The sequence below is a fragment of the Acipenser ruthenus genome, chromosome 4 (genome assembly GCF_902713425.1).
Source record: "Acipenser ruthenus chromosome 4, fAciRut3.2 maternal haplotype, whole genome shotgun sequence".
Taxonomy (NCBI): domain Eukaryota; kingdom Metazoa; phylum Chordata; class Actinopteri; order Acipenseriformes; family Acipenseridae; genus Acipenser; species Acipenser ruthenus.
In genome coordinates this window covers 65,531,872-65,559,838 of record NC_081192.1, presented here as the reverse complement: position 1 = coordinate 65,559,838, position 27,967 = coordinate 65,531,872, and the positions used below count along the sequence as shown (strand labels likewise).

At 37.4% G+C, this 27,967-nt stretch overlaps 1 protein-coding gene across 2 annotated transcripts; it reads right to left on the bottom strand.

Moving 5' to 3' along the window:
* Positions 1-6: 6 nt before the first annotated feature.
* On the bottom strand, positions 7-27,767 carry LOC117399451 (DNA topoisomerase 2-binding protein 1-A-like). 2 transcript variants are annotated; one of them, XM_059022656.1, is made up of 28 exons: positions 27,447-27,767; positions 26,487-26,581; positions 25,934-26,068; positions 25,351-25,494; positions 24,779-24,960; positions 24,486-24,679; positions 24,000-24,179; positions 23,516-23,694; positions 23,164-23,327; positions 21,190-21,443; positions 20,582-20,889; positions 20,318-20,490; positions 17,170-17,381; positions 16,686-16,987; positions 15,567-15,743; positions 13,967-14,079; positions 13,663-13,786; positions 13,102-13,269; positions 12,255-12,360; positions 10,557-10,740; positions 10,213-10,442; positions 7,961-8,130; positions 5,464-5,560; positions 5,103-5,266; positions 4,859-4,999; positions 4,259-4,348; positions 3,721-3,882; positions 7-299 (listed from the first exon to the last, which is right to left on the bottom strand). In XM_059022656.1, exons 2-28 carry the CDS (start codon positions 26,571-26,573, stop codon positions 153-155), a joined length of 4,587 nt encoding a protein of 1,528 aa, XP_058878639.1. In that variant the 5' UTR covers positions 26,574-26,581; positions 27,447-27,767; the 3' UTR covers positions 7-152. The 2 variants fall into 2 exon arrangements, with proteins under 2 accessions (XP_058878639.1, XP_058878640.1); XM_059022657.1 differs by having other exon boundaries at positions 7,961-8,124; positions 27,447-27,766.
* Between the last annotated feature and the right edge of the window lie 200 nt (positions 27,768-27,967).

Sequence of the window (27,967 nt, the reverse complement as noted above, 5' to 3'; positions counted from 1 at the left end):
ACAAAATAATGGTACAATTATTTATTTTCACAACAAATATAGCCTACATAAATAAATCATTTTTTTTCCCCCAATGACTTATTAAAGTGATAAAAACCTGGACACACTATAAATTTGTCTCAGACAAAAGCAAATCTGAATAAATACATTCTTTAGTTTATCCTGGACTTCTTCACTACTGATGCATCTCCAGAAGCTTTCCGTTTGCGAGAGGTTATACATTTACTTGAATCCAACTTATTCTGCAGATACTGTGCAGCTTCTGGTAGGCAGTAATTTTCCATTGCAGGAGGTGGGTCCTACAGGGCAGAAGAAAATATAGTTAGATATGCTATGCTGATAGGACACAATAGTGCATTACAGTGGTAGCCATGGTCAGCTATAAAAATGGCAAAGTATGGCGCATTATGCTCCATGACAAAACTGAGTGCAATGCAATATGTAGTTTAGTTAACCTGTCCTGCATCTTCTGCATGCTAGAGGGCGTTATCTGACTAGAAATTGTTTGTCACAGATTATTACTGAAATACAATGTTTCACCAGTGGGTGTCACATGCTGAAGATGAGGTCACTGTAGAAGGTCCTCTTCTAAAATGAAATAATTTGTTATACAGTAATCCGTCGCGTATCCGCCTGTGACATATCCACCCGACAAACCTCTTCAGCAATGTTAGTTTATTATTGAATAGACGATTAGTTCAGATTTTGTAGATCCCACCAAAGTTTTCGTACACTGTGTTGTATGTGCTCTGTGCGCTACCATTGCTGGTAGTGTCATGTGAGCTGTTCAGTGTGTAAATAAATGCTGCTCGCCTGTGGGGCCTATCAACTTCAACCTCCGTCTCGATCTCCTGCCCGTCACTCAGCAGCAAATGCACACATCCACACGGCTACTCTATCACAAGCATTAATACCCTGTATCTTTCTAAACAAGGGATTTAGGGGAGCTCCCTAATAAAAGCTGAATCTCAAAACAATAATTGTGTGAATATAGTAATTGTTACAGCTGTGTATAATGGTATTTAAAACAGGATTCATTCATCCACCTTTTTACACATCTGCCCTTACTCTGGTCCCACCGCAGTCGGATATGTAACGGATTACTGTAATTTGATCAAACAGGAAGTTAAACTAAATCCAGTGAAATACAGTACAGTATATGTGGTCCAATGCACAGAAAGATCAACATTACATTTTCCAAATTCTGATCTTAATCAAAAACATACAAATAACCTAATATATTTCAAAATGTTCGTGGAGAACGAGATATGTTCTATATACTGTAGCCTAATGCTTTAACGTTCAGATACCTGTACTTCTATTGCCTTGGAATCAAAGAGAGTGGGACTGTTTGCTAAAACTGTAATTTTTAGATCTTTTTCTTTCCTGTGAACAGAGTAACTATACAAGTTACTTAACAGCAACCTAGTTACATGTAGGCCTAGACACACTGGATAGAGGAATTATTTCAGTCTTTGTGGTTATTCCCAAATCTTTTCCTTTGACAATTTTCCAATTAAATCTGAAACTAAACACCAAAAGGTGAGAACAGACGCTGCACATCCAGCAGTTTCTGCATGACAAGAAATGTGATCATGCAGCAGTTTTAAATGATATTAAGTGGGGTGCAAATGAGTTAAATGTATTATACATTTGATTGATATTTTTGTAGTGTGATAAGTGATATTACCAGGAGCTCTTTTCCCCCGTTGACTCCCATTACATTCTGGTCGTGACATTTCAATGCAGTGACATAAAACAAATTTCACTATATTATTATTATTATTATTATTATTATTAAATGGAGGCTAAGATACATTTGACAGTGATCCTTTAATGGCATTTCAGTCAAAATGTCTCATTCACCATCAACTCTGTCAGATATTATGTTTGTTCTTTTAATACAATTAGTTTAAAAAAGTTTATAAACTCACTTTGACAGATAGAGGTTCTGATGCTTGCTACTGTATGTACAATGTCTATTGTATTGATTTTTAACATTGACTCAACTTAAACTAATATCTGTCATATAAAGTTTAGACTCCCATCTATTTACACAATGCACATGTAAAATTACAGTGCAAAATTTTGTATTAGAAGTTTAAAAGTATAGATATATACTATGTGCAGAAAACTAGTTACTGGTTGGCAGGTAACAGAATTAGGGCTTGAAGTTTAAGTTTTATTTTTTGATCACATGACATCCCTTTAAACTAATTGAGACGATTCCATTTCCTAATTAATCTCAAAAAACCTGTTGATTACAAAACAATGTTACTTGTTTTTACCTTCATATCTTGATCGAGCTAGAATCTGTTTTGTCTTATTTTAATTTAGACAGAGGTGACAAATTATATTAACCGTAGGGCCCTATGAAATCAGTTTTATTATTTAGAATTTTTGGATTTATTTTTTCCTGATTTCTGATTTTTCAGTTTTAAAAATCTAATTTGTTAGTTAGTTTGTATTTTGATACATTGACAGCAATGATGAAGCTAGAAATGCATGAACAATATGATAAAAAACCCTGTTTTAATCAAAGTGCTTTCAGAAAAAAAGGGTACAAATTGGCACAATGTAATAGAAACAAACTAGGAACATTGTAAATTAAAAATAAAAAACAAAATGTAGGCTTTAAGTAGTTTTTCTTTTCAACACAAGCTGAACTAACATTTCAAAATAGATTTTTTCATTAATAATTAATGACAATGTATTATATCCCTGAGAACTTTGGAGAAAAAATGCAGCAACTGGACCCTACATTCTGCAGTAGTCATTACAGTACTATCTGCTCAGAATAACTTATAGGTAGTCGTCCCCCCCATGTCATTTTTTATACACAAATAAGCTTACTTGATTAGAAAAACATAATGAACGATACAAGCAACTTCTTACACTATTTGGTTTGATTAAATGAGTAGTGCAAATCAATGTCATCCTTCTGGAGTCCTCCAAATGCCTTTTAATTTGTTTTTGTTTTTAAAACCATTAAATGCAAAACCATGTATACAGTTTTTTTTTTTTTTTTAATTATTTGTCCTGCGGTGGCCTTTAATTAATTTCTCTGCACATACTACTACTTTGTATATGACGTAGAATACGTGATTGTAAACATCACAACACAAGTACGTACAATACAATAATGTGCATGATTTTGAATGTGCGGTTCTTAGGGTCAGTATTATTGTCCCCTTTCTTTACAAATTAAGCACTGCCCAAGCGATAACGGTAGCTATCAAGTGAAGTGGCACGAGAGGCTGCGCTTTTTTACAGTTAAAATCACGGTCGTGTATGGTGGCTGAGAGGTGCAAAAATAGTTCTTTCATGCGTTCCCATGACGTGTCTTTCTTGAACCCTTGTCATTCCAACACTGTGCTATTTCAATGTAATTTTTTAAATATATACATATATATTTTGCTTGTTTAAACTGATTTTGTGGTAATGTCCTCGAATTCTCCGCAATGCGGATTTCATAGGGCCCTATAATTGCTCATCCCTGATCCTAACTGCATTTCATTCTTGCAGTCGCTTAGTTTATCATTTTAACCCAGTTTGTAATGAATAGTTTTCTCTTTATTAGGATGCTTAACAACTACGAATTAACATTAAAAAAGGGAGGTAGAGATTTGGAAAATAATAACTGAAAAGTTCAAGCCCTTATTTTAAAAAAACTAGGATGATCTCTCTCTATGCTATTTTATATTAAACTAATATACACACCTGCGTAAGATAATCTGCAATATATTCTGGTTTAAGGCAATTCACTTTATGAGCAGCAGCCTCCGCCACATTCACTCTGGGATCCTCAGCTTTTAGTTTGCTGAAATCCACAAATAGATGACTGGATTCCTTGTACATTGATGGAGAATGACTTGAAAAAACCTATTTATGAAAAGAAAAAAAGACAAGAAAAAGGACAACATTATCCAGATTTTTTAATTAACCAATATATCTTTGAACAAATGTAAAAAAGTACAAAAATCTTGTGGTTAGTTTACAACTGACTGTACACTTCTACCAAGACCCAGTCACAACCTCCTACCAAATCAAGTACTAGCATTCTCTTTGTTTTGTGCATATTTAAATCAACACACATCAGACGTCCTGCAGCCTGTATTTGGAGGGACAAGTCTTTAAGGGGAATGTGTTAGATAAAATAAACAATTACAAAATAAAATATACCGTCTCCTGTTTTCAGCCAACGACAACACCACATTAACAGTACCAAAGTGGTAGCTATATTGGAATTATGTCTCACCTTAGCTCCACCAGATTGGAGCAGTCGTCTAAATCCTGCCTCTTTCGCTTGATCAACATTTAATATTACTTTCCAGCCACTAAATGCTCCCTAGAGAGAGAAAGTCAGAGAGAGAGAGAGAAAGTCAGTCGGGTTAATACACATATTAATGTTACTTGTCTATGTCACATTTTTTAAATTTTATATTTCCAACTAGAATGACTTGTATACAGAAGTGCATGGACTGCTTACCTTGAAGCATGTTTTATTTGATAAATCAAACAGTAGTAAAAAATAAAGTGCAGCATGCAACCACATTTCACATACGAATTAGCATTAGCAAGTATACACTACAGTATAGCCTGTGTATTGTACTGTACTTTCTACTATGATCCAGAACCATGACAGTATTTCACAGACCAATCCCGAGTTGATGCTTCTGGGCTTTGATCGATTGGGTCAGACAGGCATAGAGAAGTCAATGAATGTAGTGCATGGGATATAGTCTAAAGTCTTATTACATATGTGTTTTAGAAATATTTTGCTGTAATTTTATTAATTGTATTTATTAAAATGTCCTGCATATATAAATGTAGTATTCTGCAACACTCTTTCCCATGCCTCTGAGCTACTGTTGTTCTCCCTTTGCCTCTGCATGAACTTTCTCCATCTCAACGCAGAAACAGCAAGTTTCCTCTGCTGGGCATTTATTCCAGGAAGAACGTCAAGGATGGAGCTGCAGCCCCACTCATAATCCTCCTCCTGGAAGGGGAAAAAAAATCATTGATTCATTGAGTCACCAGTATCAGTTTGAAATTGAACTGCTCCCATTGGTTTTATTTAAAATAAAGCTTGTTACTCCAACCTCAATGAAGTGCCCAACAGCTCTGCATGCCTCCAGATAGGACCGGTGGAGTATCCACTTTCCAGCAGCCATTGAGGCCAGGTACTTCTCGTTCCTCATGGGGTGTCCCACAATGATGTGTGTGCAGCTAGGATCGAAGCACTGTTTCTCCAGAACCACCCCACCTGCAGGGAAAGAAAAAAAAACAAAAAAAAAACACAATCACACATCTGGAAGGAGCCTTTAAGAAAATACTGCAGCAGTCACACAATTACAATTTTTTGTAACTGACAAGGGATACATAAATGTGAAAGTGAAAGACCCTGAATAATAATAATAATAATAATAATAATAATAATAATAATAATAATCATCATCTTACCAAGTTCTTCAATGAGGTGGCAATAGTCAATTCTTTCTTGAGGGTTAAGCGAAGACAGCTGAAATACGGGCTGGATCTTTCCTCCTTTTTTCTCCTCCTTCTCAGAATGAAAGTCAAACAGGATTGTTTAGTCATTAGATTACAAAAGATTAAACACAATGATCATTTTGACTGAAACTCTTAGGGCAAATCCAATGTTTTGGCCGGGGGTCTGGGGTCCGTCTTTGCCCCCAAAAGCTCTGTGGTTTTACGTGCTCTCAGATGCATTCTGAGCCATTTTGGACCACTTTCAGAAGCAAATTTGAACTTAACTTTGTATAAAAAGAAATTCAGAAATTACTTCTTATAACTTGTCATTTTACCAGATTTATCAACCGGATAAATCACACGAGGCTAGTTAACAAACATCATTTTTGAAATGTTCCTTATCAATCCTTTTACATGCCTGTTTCACATATTAATTTTAAAAAACCTCAGCTGCAAATATAATATACAATATCTGCTTAAAAATAAAAATAAATGTTTTGCATTAACAGTTTATTTAACTGTATAATAACACAAAAATCTAAATTATACTCCCTTTGAGTATAGATAAGCTCTGGACCAGTAACCCTTCTTATTCAGTAACAGAGTCAGTTTTTTGTTCCTATAGGTCAGTGTTTCATTCTAAAAGCAGTACAACAATTTGGTATTTTAATGTCAGAAGCAATAGTCCAAGAATTTTGTGGCTAAATCATAGGCGCCTAACTGTTAAAATGCGGGGGTCAAACGAAAGGACTAACTGCTGAGCGTAGAGGCACATTTATTATTATTTTACAATTAAGAAGCAGCTCTAAGAAACCAAGCCAACCTTCTCCAGTAAACCAATAAGTCTTAGTCCCCATCTTCTTTTATAATGATCATGTTCAAGGCACATCTCTTAATTCCTCACTCTCTTTTCTAAAGCATTCATTTAAGATTTTTGCACTTTAAATAGCCTGCATTAAAGTCAACTGCTTTGGCTATATTAGAAATAGTAGCTGCAATGCTATGCATTTGAGACTCCAACGTGCAATTTTTTTGCACAATGCATCTACCTCACACTGCCATCTTGCCGGACCCTCCCACTTTAACAGTAAAAATAAACAACAAATACAGTATGCATTTCTCACATTCTCTCGCTCTGTCACTCAATCTCTTACTCTCTGGTTCTCTCTCGCTCTCCAGTCCAAAACTAAGCGATCGCCACTTGACAGTTCAGGCATAACTAATCAGGCAGGCGTGACTATGTTTTGGTATAGCAAACAGATACGTTTACAGTCTACAGTCTTACTGTGTTTCATTGCCCGGTGGAGCATTTTTGTCATTGTGGTATCGGCGAACAGCATTTCGTTCCAAGATAGATTAGTTTTGACACCTGACCGTGAATTTTTTATTTTATTTTTTAGAAACACGCAGTATAAGCCATTTTTACTGCTTATTGGAAGTGCAAGAGCTGCCGAGATGTAAATAGCAGCGTTCCTGTGTCATAAACTTGTCACATTTTTATAGATAGAGCTCGCAGATCTCAAAATAGTTGTATTTATAGATCAGTGATGGAGCTTTGAACGCAAGAGGATTTGTTTGTGTCTGCACTTTGCACACACTGCGAGTCAGACACCAGATAACTGTTTATTAAAGGTTCAACAACTGCAGTAGGACCATTCAATGAAAGATGTTTGGCACCAATGTTTTTTGTGGTCATGGGTCTATCCTAATTCACAGAAGTTAAATCAAAGTCTTGAGTGAATGTTTAACAGCTTGGGTGATTTAAAAGCTCAATCAGAAAACCAAGCACCCTAAGTGTGCATGCTTTATACTTTGTGCTGTGTACTTTGCTGTGCAGCTCAGAAAAGTAGATCAGCTGTAAATTAGCTATGTGTAATAATGGTGATGGATAAAGGCAATTGCTGGACAGAAAAGTTATTTTTTACTATTTTTGCTACAATATTTTCTGTAAAGAGGATTTCTAGCATCTGTGGCTACAACTCAAACGGTGTTAGGGGCAAGCATTATTTTAAAATACATCAGTTTATTCGGGGTAGTTTTTTAGATTTACAGTTGCTTGTATAAAGGATTTAGTAAGGTGTAACACATTTATTCTTTTACCTGTTCTAACTATTAAAAAAGCAGTTTACTACTATGAATACAAGTATAAAAGATATTGAGTGCTCGCATGCCAATTAAAACAAAACAATGACGTATACTTATCAGAAAAAGAAGAAAGTTGCTGCATACTTGTTAGCAACTGTAAGTAGAATATTTTAGATTTTGATAATGATGCAAAATATTTCTCATTTAAATCTTGTATGCAATCTTTCACAGCAGCTCCCAATTATTATTTTTCCTGGGTATAAGGACAATATACAGTATTTCAAGGATTAACTTAATGTTTCCAGCCATCAGTACATACAGATCGAAACTATCAAGGTTTACTTCTTACTTCATATACAGCAAGTGCCAGCACATGGTTTCTTACCTGTCCCTTGGGCTGTGGTGCAACTGGTGGGTTTGCCAGAGGAAAAGCGATGCTGGGAGCTTGTGGCGTGAGGATAATGTTATCTTTTGGTGGGGTTTCAACCTTTTTTGGGCCTGGAGATTTTGCAGTCTTGTTCTTGTTTGTTTCATCAAGTTCACCTGTAGCTTCAGGATTACAAAGTATGAAGAAGGAAGCAACAAGTGTTACATTTGATTTGATTCCGTTATAAATTACATCACTCAAACACTGTATGACTTGGCAATTAACACTATAAAATGAATTTACATGAGTGTTAGAAGATCAAAACTATTTTCAGTGAAAGACAGCATTATCTATTTAAATATTACTGTAAAAAACGTTGCATAAGTAGATTTTCTAGGCATGTTTTGGGGGCCCTAAAAAGGGGGGCGCGACTAATACACCAGTGTGACCTATGCGCCGGGGTATCGAACATTAAACTGCTGTACCAGTGCCACAAACAATACACCAATGGGATTACTACAGCCACGGTTATGGCTCACACAATAGTAACTGTCGACAATCAGATTATTTTTTTCAGGATCTACGACATTCACATCATCATTGCTTGGTAGAAACACAAAACTTCTGTTCTAATTAAAAGTTTTAATTAGTTATCTCAATACCATTAATCATTTTGAATGTTAAACGTAAGCTTTCAGACTCTTGACTGACCTCCTCTCGACCCGGATGTGTGTACATGGAGGGAAAAAAAATTGTTAAAGTTATCAATCTTTGGAATATGAAAAGGTCACAGCTACTCTGCTTTACTGTTAACACAATAGCTGTCCATCTCTATGAATTTCCTTAATCCCACCCTCCCGAGCCATTGATTTGTCAACATTGAGACTGAACCCCTGGATCCGTAGCAAATCACAATTGGTCAGAAAGCCGAGTAAACTTATGAAGTCTTGCATTCATTGTAATTGCACTGCAGTTTTATTATAGTATTATAATGCAAGGGTCTTTGAGACAGGATAAAGTTGGACAGTCAGACAAAAAAAGCTACACAACAGGTTTGAAATTGCATGTTGTTGGCTTTGCCGAAAAGCATGGCAATCGCAATGCTTAAAGAGAATTTGGAATTAATGAAAAAAACAGTACGTGACTGGAAACAAAACAAAGACAAATTTTAAAAAATGGTGAAAGAAAAACAAGCTGATAGAGGAGGAAAGTGTTTATGGCTAGATGTAGAAAACATTGTTTGAATGGAGTACTTTTAATGACTAATACATACTGTAACTTGTTCTTCATGTCAGTGCAACACTTGCAAAGTATATGTATCCTTATTGTTCTAATTAAGAAAACAAATGTATTATTGTACAACTGGAAGTTTTATGCTATTGTACTGCACCGTATGCAACACCAAGATGTTTTGTTAACTGGTTATTAGATGGCGCACGGTTTAGTTTATTGTTTTGCTTTTTTAATTGATGCAAGCCTCACTGTTTAATACCTTTTCTTTAAAATTGTAATTAATACATCACATTTGTAAAAGCCAATGCAGCTAAAACTATATTGTCCAAGTTTTTGGAAAGAAATGTTCAGTAATGCAAAAGATATGTTCTAAAATAAAATAGGTTAATACAGATGTGATGTAGGATGTATAACTTGATTTTACTTAGTGGTGCACTGTTAATTATTACCTTTTTAAATCCATTCAAGTACCACTTAGTAGTATTATAGTATTATAAGAGCAGCAGTGTGGAGTAGTGGTTAGGGCTCTGGACTCCTGACCGGAGGGTTGTGGGTTCAATCCCCAGTGGGGGACACTGCTGCTGTACCCTTGAGCAAGGTACTTTACCTAAATTGCTCCAGTAAAAACCCAACTGTATAAATGGGTAATTGTATGTAAAAAATAATGTGATATCTTGTAACAATTGTAAGTCGCCCTGGATAAGGGCGTCTGCTAAGAAATAAATAATAATAATAATAATGTAATTTGATGTATTTTGACATTGTACTTAAATTGACTTGAACCAATTACTTTGAAATTATGAAAAACAGAATAGTTTTTCAGAATATAATCGAAACTAAACCTGTGTATTTCTCTTTATTTATTGGTGTTGAACATGTAGGAAAAAAAAAGTATTTTAAAACACAAAAAAAAGTGTTTTCTTAAAATTTAAGTCTCAAAAGGGGGGGAGCAACGTTTACGCCAGTGCAACCTATGAAACGATTTTTACGATACTTTATATAAAATGTAAAAAAAACTATAATCCAAATCCTCTTACCAAATTCAGCTAGTTCTGAATCAGTCAATGAGACTTTATGCTGGGGGGTGTCATCCTCTGCATTGAGGATGTTGATCTGGAGAGTCTCAGAGTGCTGGGACGGACTGCCGGGCCACTGCAGGTTATTGGCCAGCCTAGCTCTCTCTTCTCTGGCAGTGGGGTCGTCCCAGGTAATCTGCTCGTTCTGAGAGGGCTCTGTGTTAATGTCCATTATGGCCTGACGGGAATGCCTACGGTAACAGATGGGGCCATACAAAGAGTACGATTTAATAAATCTGTAATATTTATATAGCGTCATCCCAGGACTACAGTACATAGATCTGCTAAACAAACCATTTTATTACCTGAGTGCCTCCAGGGCCCGGCTACGCCCATTCCTCCCCGAGCGGCCCACACTGTCAGGGGTCTGGGGAGAATTCTGCAAAGCAGCTATTGAAACCCGACGGCCTTTTGGCAGCTTGGTGGCCGACATGATCTCCTGGAGCTGCCGCTGCAGATTCTCTCGCATTTCTAATGCTTCTGTCAGATCTGCAACAAAAAAAGCAATAAACATTGTTGCCTTTTTAAGTTTTTTTTAAATCTGACAATCCCCATAAAACAAACCAAAAAATAAATTTAATTTTTTTTTAAAAAAGTCTTTAACCCTTTGCGGTCCATTGTCGGACTGGGTCCGACATTGCAATTATTCCTCTCAGGTCCTTTGTCGGACTGGGTCGACATCATTATAGCAATGCAAAAAGCGTGTTTCTACTCGTTTTTTCTCCGGAAAAAGCCGAAAAAAACATTCAATTGCCGAGTGGGAGCGACAGGAGCCGAGACAAGTCGAAAAAAAAACCAAAACAAAAAAAGGCGTATCTCATGAATAGTCATACATATGGCCCTGATATCAGATAACGGGGCGGCATAGTAAACAAGCTGGCTGAGTGCGTCAGCGCACAGAGACTATCACGGACATTTGCAGAGCTTTTTTCAGATGTTATAGTAATAAAATAATGACTTTGATCGCATTATTGAGGAGTTTGGTGATAAAACGAGTGATCCAGAGATGATTGATCGGTATGTACGACTATTATTTTTATTATTATTTATTTCTTACATAGGTGAAAGCGATAGCAAACGAAAGGGTGGGGCGGGGCTGGAGATGCCTAGTGAGTGCTTTGTTGATATGCAGGCCATTTAAACCCGTTTGACTGTGGAAAAAAATACTTTTAAACAGCGCGTCTAAAATTAACTGCGCGTGTGAAAATTAATTAGACCTGACGGACCTGACGTGCCTGACGTGCACTTAATAAATGGACTGCGACATCGCAATTTTCCCTTTCCGGTCCAATGTCAGTCCCTGTCCGACATCATCAAAAAGACGCAAAAAACAGGTCTCTAGTTGTTTTTTCTCCAGAAAAAGCCGAGAAAACCATTCAATGGCCGAGTGAGACCGATAGGAGCCGAGAGAAGCCGAAAGAAGCCGGGGAAAAAAAAAAAAAAAAAAAGGGGGCGTATCTCATGATTACTGATAGACCCGACACCACATAGATAACACGGACATACACAAACAAGATAGCTACTTCCGCATGCAGCGCTCAGAGAATATCACAGACATTTGCAGAGATTTTGAGATGTTATAGTAATAAAATAACGATTTGGATCGCATTATTGAGGAGTTTGGTGATAAAACGAGTGATCAAGAGATGATTTATCGGTATGTACTATTATTACGAGTTATATGAAAAATATAGCGAACGAAGGGTAGGTCGGTGCTGGAGATGCAGTACTGAGTGTCCTGTTGATATGCAGTGCCTTTTAAACCTGTTTTACTGTGAAAAAAAATACTTTTAAAAAATAAACTGCGCGTGTGAAAATAAATCGGACCTGACGCGCCTGACACGCGCTGAATAAATGGACCGCAAAGGGTTAATAGGGAGATTGACAGATATTTTGGCAGGATGTCAAAAAAATATCTATTTTTGTTAGGAGAAGTCACACTAGTGAAAATCACAACAGGCAAGCAAAATATTACTGTTTGCTGTTAAATATTTTGTATTTACCCCCTTTCTCCAGATTTTCTAGATTTGTTTCTTCAGGGTTTCTTTCTTCATGGTGGTTCCTGGTTTCCTCTGTCAACTCTTCATTTTTATCTAATGGAACATGTGACTGGAGAGAGTTAAGGGATTTAGTTACTAACAACTATACACATGGAAATCCTCAAAAACATGATTAAACATGGAACCACTTAATGCATTTCAGCATCTACCCATTGTTTGCCTCAAAAATTACATAACTAATCTTTAGATCTCTCCCCAGGTGCCATTCTATGTATGGGTTTGTGTATTTGATTTTATGAAACATGTAATATTGGCAATCACCTAACACATACATAGAAGGCTTGGTGGTCCAGTGGTTAAAGAAAAGGGCTTGATACCAGGAGGTTCCCAGTTCAAATCCCAGCTCAGCCACTTGATTCACTGTGTGTGATCCTGAGCAAGTCACTTAACCTCCTTGTGCTCTGTCTTTCGGGTGAGACGTAATTGTAAGTGACTCTGCAGCTGATGCAAAGTTCACACACCCTAGTCTCTGTAAGTCGCCTTGGATAAAGGCGTCTGCTAAATAAACAAATAATAAAAATAATATTTGTGCTCCGTCCTTCAGATGAGACATAAAAAACTGAGGTCCTATTGTTACCGACTCTGCAACAGCAGTATCCCATAGTCTCTGTAACTCGCTTTGGATAATAGCAAGACTGCTAATTGACTCATTAATCCACCATCAAACTAACTAATCCTGGACCAACATTATCCGTAAAACACAACAAAAAGCACCCCCCACCAATAACATTTACATATATCAAAACATTCATATTTTTCTGCCAAGACCTACTCCCATTTTTCTGCCTACCTTGTCCTGCTCACAATCCTGTTCCAGGTTGTTACAGTAGGGGATGCTGGGTGGAGACCTAGGTGTAGACAATCTTCTGTCCTGCACTTGGCTGAGGTTCAGACTCATTTTTGGATTGTATGTAAAGGGATACAGGGATTCAGGCACAAGCCTCTGCTCCTCTGCACACTAAAAATAAAATTAAAAAAAAACAGTAATTAATTCAGTAATGTAGTACAAACAGCAATATGCACATAACCCTCCTTTTGATTTGTTTACAGACTTATTGCACAAGTATAGACTGGGATAGGAGGCTGAAAATAATATTCATTAAGGCATTTTCAGCAGTGGCTTTCAAGGCTCCAGAAAATGTGTTTGAATAAAACATTTATAAAACTTAAACCACAACTTAAAAGTACAGGCATTTTGGTCAACCAACTTCATATATAGGTCAGATATTTTTTCTTCTGATTATGTTAATTTTGAAAAATCTTAAGGACAGAGTCCCTTTTGATTGGTCTCAAACATAGTTCTCTCTCGGGGGTTGGAAATCCAGAGTGTAAATTGTGTTTTTGTACGTACTGCTTGAAGCCAGTGCTGTGAGACAATATGAACGTCTCTTTCTTTGACGGCCTTGTACTCCCGACTAGTGTCATTCTGCCGGCCTTGATAGATGAAGTGTGTTACTGTTTCATCGTAAGACCACCTGATGAAAATAAATAAAAAGCAAAAAAAATAGTCAGTGCACTAAAATGCTTCATCACAAATACACAAACCACGTCTTTGCTGGATACAATTTTTTTTTTTGTTATTATTTTAGAATTAATAAGGATATCTGCTGTCAAGCAATACTCTTTAGTTTACATGCCATAACCTTAATGCATACCTGTAGTCCGCCCCAAGGGAGGCTGCAGTGGCGTTCAGCTCACTCTGCTTCTTAATGAGTTTCTTACTCACACAGATAATGACACCTGCAAGGGGCGTTGGCTTCTCTTCCACCTAGTTAGTGACAGAGAGTTTAACATGGCAGCCCTGAACACTAAAACTATTCTTTTTGACATGTTTTAAAATAAGAGCAATTTCATGGCCACGAACAAGTAAATCGCTATCAAATAAATAATAAAAACACACAACAAATACACAACAAAAAACTTAATATAAAATATGGATATATCCAGTACATTTTATATGCATTTTCTACACTTTCACTCTTCATAAATTGACAGGTACCAGTTAGGGGTCGTCCAAAAATTGTTATATCGATCACTGTCCGTGCACAGACTGCTACTTTCGCTATACATATTTTTTATAGCATTCCATCTACCGAGAGGCAGCTCGAGTCCTCTAAAGGTCATTTTTAATTTCTAATCTGATTTTGCAATAACAGGCACAATCTAGCTGTATTTTGTGGGGTTTTTTGTTTGTTTAAAAGAAAAAAAATTCTGTGTACTTTATGAGAAACAGATTTTATACATATTGTATGTATTTGAATACATTTTGCACGGATTTGCAAACTGGGGGACTACTGTGGAGGCTGTGTGGTCCAGTGGTTAAAGAAAAGGGCTTGGAACCAGGAGGTCCCCGGTTCAAATCCCACCTCAGCCACTGACTCATTGTGTGACCCTGAGCAAGCCACTTAACCTCCTTGTGCTCCGTCTTTCGGGTGAGACGTAGTTGTAAGTGACTCTGCAGCTGATGCATAGTTCACACACCCTAGTCTCTGTAAGTCGCCTTGGATAAAGGCGTCTGCTAAATAAACCAATAATAATAATAATAATAATAATAATAATAATAATAATAATAATCACATATCCGCCATTGAACAATTAATTGTGTTCTAATTTAATTGTTTTGGTGCTTTCTTTCTGTACCATTTACTATTCAAACAAATCACCCTTGCTACACACTGATATTGCATCAGAAAGGAACTTCATAGGCCCAAGAAAAATACACATATATATATTGAGAAAAATAACCAGAGCTTGCGATGCTCCATTGCCTTCTACTCTTACATGCACTGGAAAGGGAACGTGTATAAACATAAAAGGATCCTTTTTCTCAACCAAACGTAAAATATCAAGCACTGCTGACAAATTACATCTCTGGTGTCTACAGTACTTTTGAAGGAAGGTATGTGAACATTTCAGGCAAGTTATAATTTTGATAAAAAAAATAATACTGTAGATTGCCCCTCGACCCCCCTCTTGAACGATTTCAGAAAATAACGATAATTTTGGACGGCCTCATATGTTTTTTCTGTATCCCGATTTGGATGGTAAAGTCTATAAATGTACTAAATGTAATGTAATCTATTTTTTAGTGTCACAATGACTTTATTCATTAACAAACTGCAAATAAGTTTGGTTAATTTATTTGTATAAATGTTTAAACAATTGATACTTTAAGAACAATTATCTCCGCCACAGGTAAGTCCTCTGTTTGTAGTATTGCAAGAGAGGAAATAGGTGATAATGTTACCAGTTTACCTGTTGTGGCTCAGGTGCAGCTAGCTGTGGGCTGGCAGTGACAGCAGCCATGTTGTTGCGAGTGCTGTTTGCCAGGGCAACCTTCATGTTCCTTCCAATCACCTCAGAGAGTGGGGTGCTCATTTTCCTTCTGTGCTGCCGTGGGCCTCCTGGTGTCTCCAGAGCTGCCAGGGCATCCTGAAAAACAGTACGATAAGAAACCATTCTTCATGGGGTAGGTAAAGACTGTTTACCATTTATTTGTATCTTTATTGTCTGCATTGTAAAACGCAGACATTGTTTTCTCTCGGTTTCTTTATTATTCTAGTTATTATTATTATTATTCCAGTTTCTGACAAAAATTCCGCACGCATCTCCTCCTAGAGCTTTGAACTGATCAACCCAAAACTTTGCACAAGTACTGCACTCAATCCCATTTGAGTTGCTATTACTTTTGGTGACGATCGGACTGGTGAATTTAGGGGTAACAGGTCATGAACCCCCCAAAATTAAACAGCTTATAACTCCTTATAGGGGCAAGATAGGTTACTATTGAACATGTATAGGAAGCCATTGGTTTCCTAAAAGTCAACACAGGTTCCGTTGACCTATGACCTTCCCAGACCCAGATATGGACATTTTGCTGTTTCAAGAATGACAGCTAAAAACTGGACAGCTCCTACTCCTACAGTTTTTAACCGAACAACTCGATTTTTTCACTCAGCTCTTCCAATATGTTTGAATTTAGTTGGTATTAATTTTTGTAGTGATCGGATTTGAAATGTGGGCACAGTGCCCAGAAAAACGCCACATTCCAACTTTCTCGGTCTGCCCTCTGGTGGCCAAATCTTGTAACTGCAGATTAAACAGTATATTGCTCTTTAAACACTGCAGATAGTTATGTTAACTATAGAACCTGTACAGAAGACCAAGTATGCCATATCCAAAAATGACCTTGACCTGTCGTGTTTTACAACGCAGACGAAGTTTCTCCAGAAACTTCCATTCTAGTTTTATCTTAGAATACTTGTGTCCACCTCTCTTGTCAAACATCTAGTTTTCCAAAACATCACATTGATATCATTATACAGGGTGTCTCTTGGCTATGAAATATTCCCACGACTACCAAAGCTAACCCACCTTCACATCAAAGGATGGTTTGAAGAGCTGGTCTCTGCACAGAAACCTGGACGGTGTGTCAAGCTGTAGGGATGCTTCTCTCTGCAGCGCTCTGCACTCAATACCTGGTGTCACCTTTCCTCCATCAGGACGGGAGATCACTGACTGGAAGGCTTTGCTTTGAAATCGGTTCATGTCCAGCGGGGTCACCACAGTGTTCTTCAATGTGTTCAGTTGAGCCATGGGAATCTCAGGGGAGCGCATGGACATGCTGGGTTTTTCTTGTTTTTGAGACCCACCTATGTAACAACTTTCTTCATTTTCTAAAATCAGAAACAGATAAGGCATACAATAAGACATACAATACATATGAACAAAGAAAATAATTTAACTAAGTGGGTTATATTAATCACAAGGGAACATTAAGTAATGGTTCTACAAACTTTCACTATATCAAAGCGGAAAGCAGAAACAGAGGATTATCACAATTCTCAAAATGAACAACCTGGTGAGCCAGCATTTTCCACTAGGAAGCGGTCTTCCTCAGCTCTCCTGCCGGTGTGTGCAGAATCCAGGACCCAGCGCATGGTGACCGCAGGCATGTTCCACTTCTTGGCAGCTTCATACTTGGACCCCTCCGGCTCCTTCAGCACCAGATGGGTACTAGCCAGCATGCCTTTCCGCTGGTTGGCTTTCCGAACAAAGAATTCCTGTACTCTGTGGAAATATGATGCAGAAATCCTGATCAATCAATCAAATGTATTTTGTATAGCGCCTTTCATGCCAAGGCATCCCAAAGCGCTTCACACGACAAATAAATATACTATACAATATAATATACAATAAAATATCAAAAAACATCAAAAACAAAAACAGGAATAAATAAATAAATAAATAAATTAAATAAAATAAAATTCTAAAATATACCATCCCAATCTACAAAAAGGCTCTGCATAAAGATGTGTTTTAAGCTTTGATTTAAATGCATTTATTGAGTCAGCTTTACAGATTTCATTTGGAAGATTGTTCCATAATACAGGTGCATAATAACTAAAGGCTCTTCCACCACAAGAGCTACATTTTATCATTGTAGTCTCCAGAAGCTAAGCATCAGCAGATCTCAACTGGCGTCCAGGGACATAAGGTAAAAGCATATCATTAATGTAAGCAGGGCCATTTCCAAAGACTGCCCTAAATGTGATTAATAATTTTAAAAATAACTCTGTACTTCACCGGAAACTAATGCAAGCAGGCAAGAACAGGTGTAATATGGTCAAATCTTTTTGCACCTGTCAGAATTCGTGCAGCTGTATTCTGAACCTGCTGTAAGCGATCAATACGTTTACAAGGTAGACGAGCCAATAGGGCGTTATAATAGTCCAGACGGGATGAAACAAACGCATGAATTAAAATTTCTACATCAGATTCTACAAGATACAAACGGACTTGAGACATATTCCACAAATGACAATAAGCAGCCTCCAAGACTTTTCACAGCTTGCAAAGAGCTAAATGGGGAGGCTGCCAAAGGTCATTGGTTGTGGGATTTTATAAAATGCTGTTTTAGAGCCAATTAAAAGAAATTCTGTTTTATTTGCATTTAACTGCAAAAAAACCTGACATCCAAGCCCCTCCCGTCAAGGCAAGTTGATAGTCTGGAGTTTACGTTTACATCATCTGAACTAATTTTAAAATAAATCTGGGTGTCATCGGCATGAGTGGAAATTAAAACCATGTTGTCTCGTCACATTACCCAGCGGTAGCATATACAAATTAAAAAGTAAAGGACCAAGAACAGAACCCTGCGGAACCCCAGAAACAACAAGAGAATTAGCCGATTTTGATCCTCCAAAAGGACACAACTTGATGATGGGAGGTTAAGTAGGACCACAGCCAGGAGAGTACTGTGCCAGTAATGCCAAAGTTTTCTCAAGGCGATCAAGAAGAATTGTGTGATCAATGGTGTCAAATGCAGCAGATATATCCAAAAAAACAATCCCGGATAACAGCCCCTCAACTGCATTCAGCAGGATGTCATTAACAACTTTTATGAGTGCAGACTCTGTACTATGTTGTTTACGAAAGCCAGATTGAATTTTTTCAAAGAGATTATTAGCAGTGAGATATGCAGACAACTGAGCAACAACAACCATTTCCAAGACTTTTGCAAAGGAAAGGTAAATTAGAAATTGGACGATAATTAGACAAGACATCAGGATCCAATGTAGATTTTTTAAGTACTGGCTTTACAATTGCCAACTTTAAACTAGATGGAACAGTTCCAGTTTTTAGGGAGAGATTGACAATATTACAAATCACAGGAGCAAGCATATCTGCACAGTGACGGACAATATTAGTCGGCCAAGGATCAAGACAACATGAGGTGGAACGAGCTTTATTGATAAATATCTAAAACATCAGTAATATCAGTTGTAGCAAAATGCGCAAGTCTATGTGGAGCTACTATGGTCTCGGTGCCCACATCAGTTAAATCTTCACTAGATAGATTAAGAGAATTCCTTATTGTAACAATCTTGTCAAGTGAAGAAATTAGCAAAGTTATCACAATCTAATACTGAAGTACCTGCATCACATTTTGGTGTTATAAGCTGATTAAAAGTTTGAAATAGTACTCTAGGGTTTCTCTGCCCCTCAATTATAATAGAATAATAAAAAATTAGACCTGTCAGAATTTAGGGCTAATCTGTAATCAAGAAGGTGTCTTTTCCACAGACCCGATCGCTTCCACTGGCACTCCAGTTTTCTATCAGTTGTATTTAGAGCCCTAAGCACATCATTGAACCAAGGAGTTGAACGTCTTATTTTAATAATTTGAGTTTTAAGTGGGGCAATATGGTTGTGTTTGTCAAGGTCAAATTGTAAAGTGCCACAGCATCATCAACATTACTAATGGTGAAGAGTTACGACAATCATTAAAGACCACTGGATCTAAAAGACTCTGTACGGTAAGTAATGTCCTTAGTTTGTTTAGGTTGGTCGATGAAGGAGTATCCTACTGTGGTGCAACAAATGACCTACTTTTCAAAAAAAGTCAACTACTTAACCTGCTACGAACATGGGTTGTTATTTAAAACAGTTTGAGTTATCTGGAATCATTCTTATAAGTTCACGCCACTAGGCACCAAAATATGTTGCAATCAAGCCCCAAATCCAACTTCTGAGTGAAAATAAAAGCTGGCAGATGTTACAATAACAGTTTGAAGCTTTTTGTAATGTTTATTATGTTATATGTTCTTCCTAGAGCTGGCAGTCAAACTTCACTGTACTTTAGACAAAAGCGATGGAAATTAGTAATGATATTGTTCCATTAATTGGAGTACATTTGTTACTGTGTGTGACTGAGGGTTTGTGAATAAAAGGGATATGTATAAGTGAGAATATAGTTTTGGTTTAAGACTTAGAGGTACACATTTTTAAATATTTGTGTGTATGTGCTAGACTTCCGCAATTCAGTTTTCAGAAACTTGTGTGGCTCTCTAGAAATCTACCCAGTGTTCTAACAAGTAGGTTTTTCTAGCATTTTGTCCCTTGGACAAGAAGTTTTTTTTCAAAATTTCCACCCCCCTGTTGGTATTTGAAATAAAAGCAAAGACCACAGTTCATGTAAAAGTATATGCAAAGGTAGGGTGTACCTGGCTCCAAGAAGCTCAGCTAGGTAGACTAGCGAGTCCCTCTCCACACCAATAAACTGGCTGACAGAAAGAACACAGTCCTTCAGCGGAGTGCTTCCTTCCACCACAGCGACTGGAGTGAACATGGGATTCATCTGCAGGTCTAAGAGAATCTGCTGTTCAATACACATCGCCTGGAAACACAATACAGCATCATTACAACTCTAGTAACTGCACAATGAGGCAATCTAGGCAATGATACAAGTAGAAGCACTATTTCCTTACCAGCCAGGTGTTGGTCACTACATCTCCCACTGTGGACTCCACCTCACAGCCCAGCAGTGGTACCACTGCGTAGTCAGCAATGGCTCGGCTACGGGCCCCAAGCACTTTCCCAGCATGCTCCTTGATCAACTCTGCCAGGCAGGCCTCGTCCTCTCCGCTGAAGCCAGCTATCAGGAACCGCTTCCCACTGAATAGACCCCCCTCCTCCAACACTGTGGCAGCCTCCTCCAGCATGGTGTTGCTTGAAGGGTCTGTCTCCAACATGGTAACATGAGTTGCATCATCACAGCTTCTGTCCCCAGCTTCAACTACAACCAATCAAATTCTGAATTACAAAGACGACTTATGTATGGTTCTGGGTTTTACACCATATTTCTAACCCATAAAATCTGCACTGTTCACACCTTGTTCTAATTTAACATAACTCAGGGGGACATTAGAATGAAAAACCTCTACAGGATTTACTACATTCATTTTTTTAGGGTATATGAAACTTTTGAAGTTTTATAACCGTGTTGAAAATATCTGCAACGCTTCACATTTCTGATTTGTGTTGGTGGGAGTCACAAATATGCATGTGTGCAAGTGCGAACAGCAAAATATCCTACCAACTGTTTTGTCCTCTTCCATGTACTGAGACAGCAAATCGTCATCTTTTCTCTGTTCCCTGCCAGGGCTGACTGCCACGGCTGTTTTCATCTCAACACTGGTGTTTCGCCTCTGTGGCGCAGACTTGCGGACAGGGGGCTCTACAGCAGAGGGTGCTGGGGGTAGGTAGTCTGAGTGGAAGTATTTTTCCTCTGGAAGAAGGCAGCCTTTGGAGAAGCTCTCCAGCAACCACTTTACTGTTACTATGTGGGGTCTACAGAGAGGAAGGGTGGGTTAGAGTAGAGTAGTATTACTCAAGCACTAACTTATTACTCGAGTACTCGAAACAATTTAAATAATATCTCATCATGAATGCAAGTTCAATATATTGTAGTGACCTGTACAGTTCAGGTTGGCAGACTTGTTTCATCTGGTCCTGTGCATTCACGTTATCTGTACTGGTCCAGGGTGGGACCATACCACTAGTTTTGGTAGTGTGTGTGTGTGTGTGTGTGTCACTGTTGGGTGTGGACCATGTCATCTAGATGCCCTTGCTCTGCCCTGCCCCCACCCTCCATGAGAGTAGTGGTCCGCTCTCTTCTTTGTGTGTGAGGGGACTGATAGAGCTGGAGCCTGTGTGTGTGTGGAATAGAGAGAGTGAGAAAGTGAGCGGGTTTTTAGGATAGAGACAGGAGAAAGAATTTATTGTTTTTGTGGTGTGGTCCTGACCACAACACGGACTCTGTTTAATTAATAAAGTAGTTTTGTTAGCGCCTGACGCCCATCTCTGTCTCCTGCTTTGAGCCTCAAGACCAGGGGTTGTTACAATATTTTATTCACATATACCACCTTAACACTAGCCACGGAAGCCATTTTGACAGGTTGAGGTTTTCAAATTTAAACTACTCTGCATGTCTGAAAGTTATGTGGTTGTCCGTTTATGACTTTTCCTAAATAAATACCCCGAGGGCGATTGAAAGACATGATCACGAAAATTAAGAGGTTATAAGCCCGCCCACCTAACAAAAAAGCAGTAATTTTGACTGACTTTAATACATGTTTTTATGTTGAATATAACCTACAATATTCTTATATAATTTATATAGGTATGTATGCATGTATGATATATATATATATATATATATACTGTATATATACGCACACACGCACACCCACAAACAATCCTGTAATCTCTACTGGACCTGGCAGCCATCAATTCCTTCATTTTGTACAAGGAATGCACCAGGGAAAATATCAGTAGGAGAGATTTCATCTTGAAGCTAGCCACAGCGCTTCAGCAGAAACATTTTGATCAGAAAACTGCAAAGCTGCAGGCTGTAGCAGCGCAACCTGGATTCTGTGCTGCACCGAATGACACACACAAGAGCTAACACGTTACTTTCGTTTTAAATTAAAAACTACTTTCGTTTTTACAGTTTTGTATGTACATACCTGTTTACACACTAGTTTCTTTTAAAATGTTTATTTTATTATATTTTTTGTCATTTTTTGAAGTAGTGCTTTATATGTGGCAAGTTAGAAAATAAACCCTTTTATGTTTAATTGTTCATTTAAATACGGCGTTTCGGCTGTGCAGATGTTTGATATGACATGCCTGAATAAAACTTTTGTGTTGTATCCGATAGTTGTCTTTCATTTTAATATTGATGTTGTTTAAAATGTACCGTCATAATGACTGCCGGCGGCAGTTTCAGTTATGACTATAACCGCTGCGGTTCTAGTGTTAACATGGTAATTTGTGGCGCATATGTAGAATAATATTGTCTGGCATTAGGTTCGAGTACTCCATTTTTAACGCTTGAGTACTCAAGCACTAAATTACTCGAAATTCCCACCCCTATTCTCTACTCCTTACTTATCAAAATGGTTATCTTTACACACATTAACTGAATGTTTCTCAACAGGTATAAAATCAGCAAAGAATAATCCACTACCACGCCACAAAAAATATAGCATAATAAAGTTAGCAGAACCTGTGGGATGCCTTGCTTAAGAACTGATTTACTTCTTCATCCTTCTCTCCCATGATTATGTGGGTGACATCCTCACTGAGCTGGTTGAAGCGTAGACCCCCACCGCTGTTGATAAGCCTTCTTAACTTATCTAGCTTCTTACCACCAAACCCACACAGGTAGATCTGAGAAAATAAAATCATATGACATACAGCCATTGGCTATAATTGAATTGCAACCCACTGGCAAGAAACACATGGTGAAGAAGGGGATGATGGAGATCTGATTATTGCAGACAAATCAAAGACTTTATTGGCTTTTGGAGGTGGTCATCATGCCCTCAAGTATGAAAGAAAACTAACAATTCTCTTACTTTGCAGCCATCAAGCAGGTCATCTTGTGCATTGAAAACACTTATATCAAGCATTTCTAAGTTATCTCCAGATGGCTCCAGCCGACTGGCAGTAATAGTGTTAAAGGCAGATTCGTTGATACAGCTCATACTGATGTTGGAAATTTGGCTCACGCCTAGAAGTAATGAAGCTGAAGAAACTATACACACAAAAAAAGAAAAAAGAAAAAACTTAGTACTTCAAATTCCTACTTTGGCAATACAGTGGGTTAAAATGAAGGTCACTCTAGTAGATATCTCCTTGTGCTAGCAGGTCTGGAATTAATAAAAAAAAAAAAATAATCTTAACTCTGTTATAAACAAACTTTTCATATCACCTAATTCCAACTTTACACTAGGTGGATGTCATGGTACCTAAGCAATATTTGCACTGTATGCAGCAGGGTTAGGCTTTATTAAAAAATATATAAAATGTATAAATCAGCATTGCTCAGGGCATACTCACCGTCTTGCTTCTTCTCACAACCTGTAGGTGTGGATGTATTAGGGGCCTGCTCTCTGTCCATGGTGGGCTCCACCATGTACATGGACTCGTCCTGGCAGAATCTCTTCTCAATGCTGCTGAAGAGCCAGTGTATGGACACGCAATATACATTCCATTTTCTTGCACATTCATACTTCTGACCTGTAAACCCCGGTTAACAAATATATATGTTTTTTTTTTTACTTATTTAGGCATTTTACAGCATTCATTTAATATATTGCTTTACAAAGCGCTTAACATAGGGGATACAAATAAAACAAACAAAATAAAATTTCAACAAATTTGTTTCTAGTTTCATACACATTCACATACATTTTTGTCTGGTTTACTGACCCCAGGAACACATTTATCTTTTGATGTATTTATTTTAATCTAAATAAATACCCTTTTTAAACAAAACTTTAATAAATAAGACTAATTAGTGCCATTCACACTCATAGTATTTACCTTTGGGCTCCTGCACAATGAGGTGCGTACATTCGTTCATCTTCAGTTGCCCTGTATACTGGCCGCCATGTTCTATCGTAAGCCTCTGAACCTCCTTTCTATTCAAGTTGTTCAATCCAGTTACACAGATTGTGCAGCCACGAAATATAGGGCACAAGTACTCATCAGTGTTCAGGTCTGTGTACCTAAACAAACTGGGGTTCAGGAAAAGAGAAAAATATGAATACATTTGAATATTACAGCAACACACTATATTGTGGACATACAAACAACATTTATTTTTTGAACATTACCTGTCCTGGGATTTCTCCCAGCATGCCTTCACCCAGGAGGGCAGTAGGATGGGCCTCCCCAGATTGGCAGCCACCACGTACTTTTTGCTGCCAACCTCTCCAGCAATCAGATGAGTAACCGAAACATTAAGATCTCGGAACACACGACCTCCCATTAACTGCACCAACGTACTCACTTCTTCCTGGAGAAAAAAAAGTGCTCTTAAATATAATCCAAGAATATACAAAAATATCCAAGAATAGTGTAGAGAAAACAGTTAAACAATTTATGAGTAATTCCAAGTTGTTGCCAAATATTTGTTTTTCCACTGATGATAAAATTGAATAAATTACACACGGTGTTTGGCAAGACATGCCTTTGAAATACAAATTTGCCTCATATTAACAGGTTACAGGAAATTAACATCAACCTGCAGATAAAGGACATCCTTCATCACTGTCAGATCAACCCGTCTTTCCAAGTCCTTTAACCTTTATGATTGTTTATGGCTGTCCGAGTAACAAGGATTCGTAATACATAACAAGTAAGCTAAGGATAAGACTGTTCTGATATTATTGTACAAGTTCTTTACTCTTGTTTCCTTCTCCAGACTGGTACAGGAAACAGTCACGTCTGCCATGGACATGTTGTATACAGGGTGTTCGGCTTTCGGCACGGATCGCTGATGCTGGAGGCAGAAAAGAACCACCAGTGGGCTGACAATCCTGCAGCCCAGCTATAGGAAACGAGAACAAGTTATTAGTTATTTGATGTATGCATTTAACCACAAAATAACCCACAGAGATGTTCATCTCAGAGTTACGACAAACAGTTACTAGTTGCTTGGATGGTTTCTATTTATTTGGAACAACAAAGTAATACTGTACAGAGGCACACAGTATACAAGACAAAATGTTCTGGTATTGGTTATTGAGATACAGTACGCTAAATGACACAAATTATATATATATATACATATATATATATATATATATATTATACACACACACACACTTGAATTTATATTAAAATTCCTCTGTTGTCTGTTTTTGAATATCAAAATACATGTCATGCTTGACTACAGTACACATAATACATAGGCCTATGCATTCCAACCCAATTTTATAAATCTGGTATCATTATAAATTTAAAACACCCTTTATGTAAAAACAAACCTTTTTAAGGTGGATGAATGCTGGTCCATTAAAAGAACTGAAAATGTAGAGAGATTTATCTTTTTGCTGTAACAAAAGTGCTGCTTCTTCATCAACAGTCTGCAGGAACTCTTCTGATTGTAACTCTCTAATAGCCTGGAAGAGAACAAAGCATGAACAATTAAACAAATATGTTTCAGAACACACATGCCAATGAGCTTGTATTTTTTTGTTTAAATGTGTGGTGGTGGATCCCTCAGGTTTTCCTTTTTATTGCCCTTTTTAATTTCTTCACGGACAGCATAATAAATTTTGGGGATAAAATGTATAACTGGGCTATACATTTTATAGGGTCTCCTGGATCCAAGACATTATCCATTGTTTTTTTTTATTTTTTATTTTACACTAAAAAAATATTCAATATATGCTAACCACAATATGCAGATGCTTGATCACAGAATTTTGCAACACTGCATTAAATATCCAGATGCAACAGCTAACCATTCTCCAGACATTTAAATATAAAGCAGCAGTAAATACGTTACTGTACAGTAGCACCGATGTGCATCCTTACATCATAGGCCTTTGTTGCAAGATCTGAACTCTGTTCTAAGTTTTGTACAAATTTCACGAAGAACGGATCTCTATCCATTTTTGACATCCTTAATCCTGAAAGGCAAAATAAAATAATAAAAGTGTGTAACATATCAAACAACAATAATACAAATGTTATTACAATTGTCACAAAAATTAAAAAGTTTGCTAAATCACATTACAGAAGTCCACACATAGCTTCATCAAATCTGTCAGTAGCTCAGCCAGTGTCAGGTACCATGAAAAAGTTAGGTAACCGTGAGGGACAATGACAGTAAATTGACCAATAATGCTTCCATTGATATTCCAGTCCCAAATGACAGGTGGGAGGTGATTTACATTAATGTACCGGTAAAGCAAGTCGTTTTGTCATAGATGGTAAAAAACAGGCATACATTTGTTCAAGCTAGGATACTCGTTTCACGACAGTATTTTACACAAAATGACCGATTTGCAATAGGTTAATTATAGCAACTTATTTTTCAGAACTTGGTGTTAAGTGTTTAACATACACACACAAGTTTTTCAAACCTCATGTCTTCTCTTGAGAGAAAGTGGAAATATAGCTCAGTCTAGTACTGTTCTGGAAACATTACTATTATTTTTTTTTATCATAACATCTAAAGTGATCAAGGCATGCACACCACTGGGTGTAAAATTAAAACGTCTTCACAACAAACAATATTTAAATCATAACTGCTCTGCTGCCTTTGTTTTGACAGGAACTATATGAACCGATTTACCGTGTTTATTAATAAAATCACAGGCAGTATGAAACAAACAAAAATATCCTTATCAACCTCAACTAAAATTTAGAAACTCAAAATGACAACATACAATGCACGCGATGCGACAGATTTTAATAAAGAAACAGTTTTTTGTTATTTTGTTAAAATCTACAAGTACAAAGTAAAACGAAATAACTGACTGTGTTACTTACGTGGTAAATGACACTGGGGGATAGACCCTATGTATTCATGAAATGTAAAACATGAAAACCATCTACTGATGCCCGCTGCTGTTGCAGAAGGGAAAAGGTCACAGGATCTTCTTTGCTCAAATAATTAACTGATATAACAGCGAATACTCGCCATATTTACGCTTTTGGCACAGTTGGATTTTAATTGAAAAGCAAAATACCCTTTATTCTCTTTGGCGCCAAACACTCACTTCAATAAAACCGGAAACATTTAGCTCGGGGTCCTACTGGCAATAACAAAGGAGTCTACAAATTATATTTCACAGTTAAGAAACGTGGTAAATTGACATTTCACTAGTTTGATCTATAGCTAAATAAATTAATTAAAAGGTCTAACAAAATAACAGGGCGAGTTCATTATTCACACGCAGACCTATCAGGCATCTGAAAAAGACAACAACCAACAGGACCCCATATACTTCTAAGAAGTATTTTGTTCAAAATCTGTTTCAAGTAGCAGGATATTAAAAAAAAAAAAATGG

Coding starts and splice junctions, on each gene's coding strand:
- LOC117399451 (XM_059022656.1), bottom strand. CDS start 26,573: ATGTCAAAAATGGATAGAGATCCGTTCTTCGTGAAATTTGTACAAAAC. Junction 14,080..15,566: donor CTGCACCTGAGCCACAACAG/GTAAACTGGTAA, acceptor GTCACTAACTAG/GTGGAAGAGAAGCCAACGCC. Junction 8,131..10,212: donor TTCAGAACTAGCTGAATTTG/GTAAGAGGATTT, acceptor TACTTTGTAATC/CTGAAGCTACAGGTGAACTT.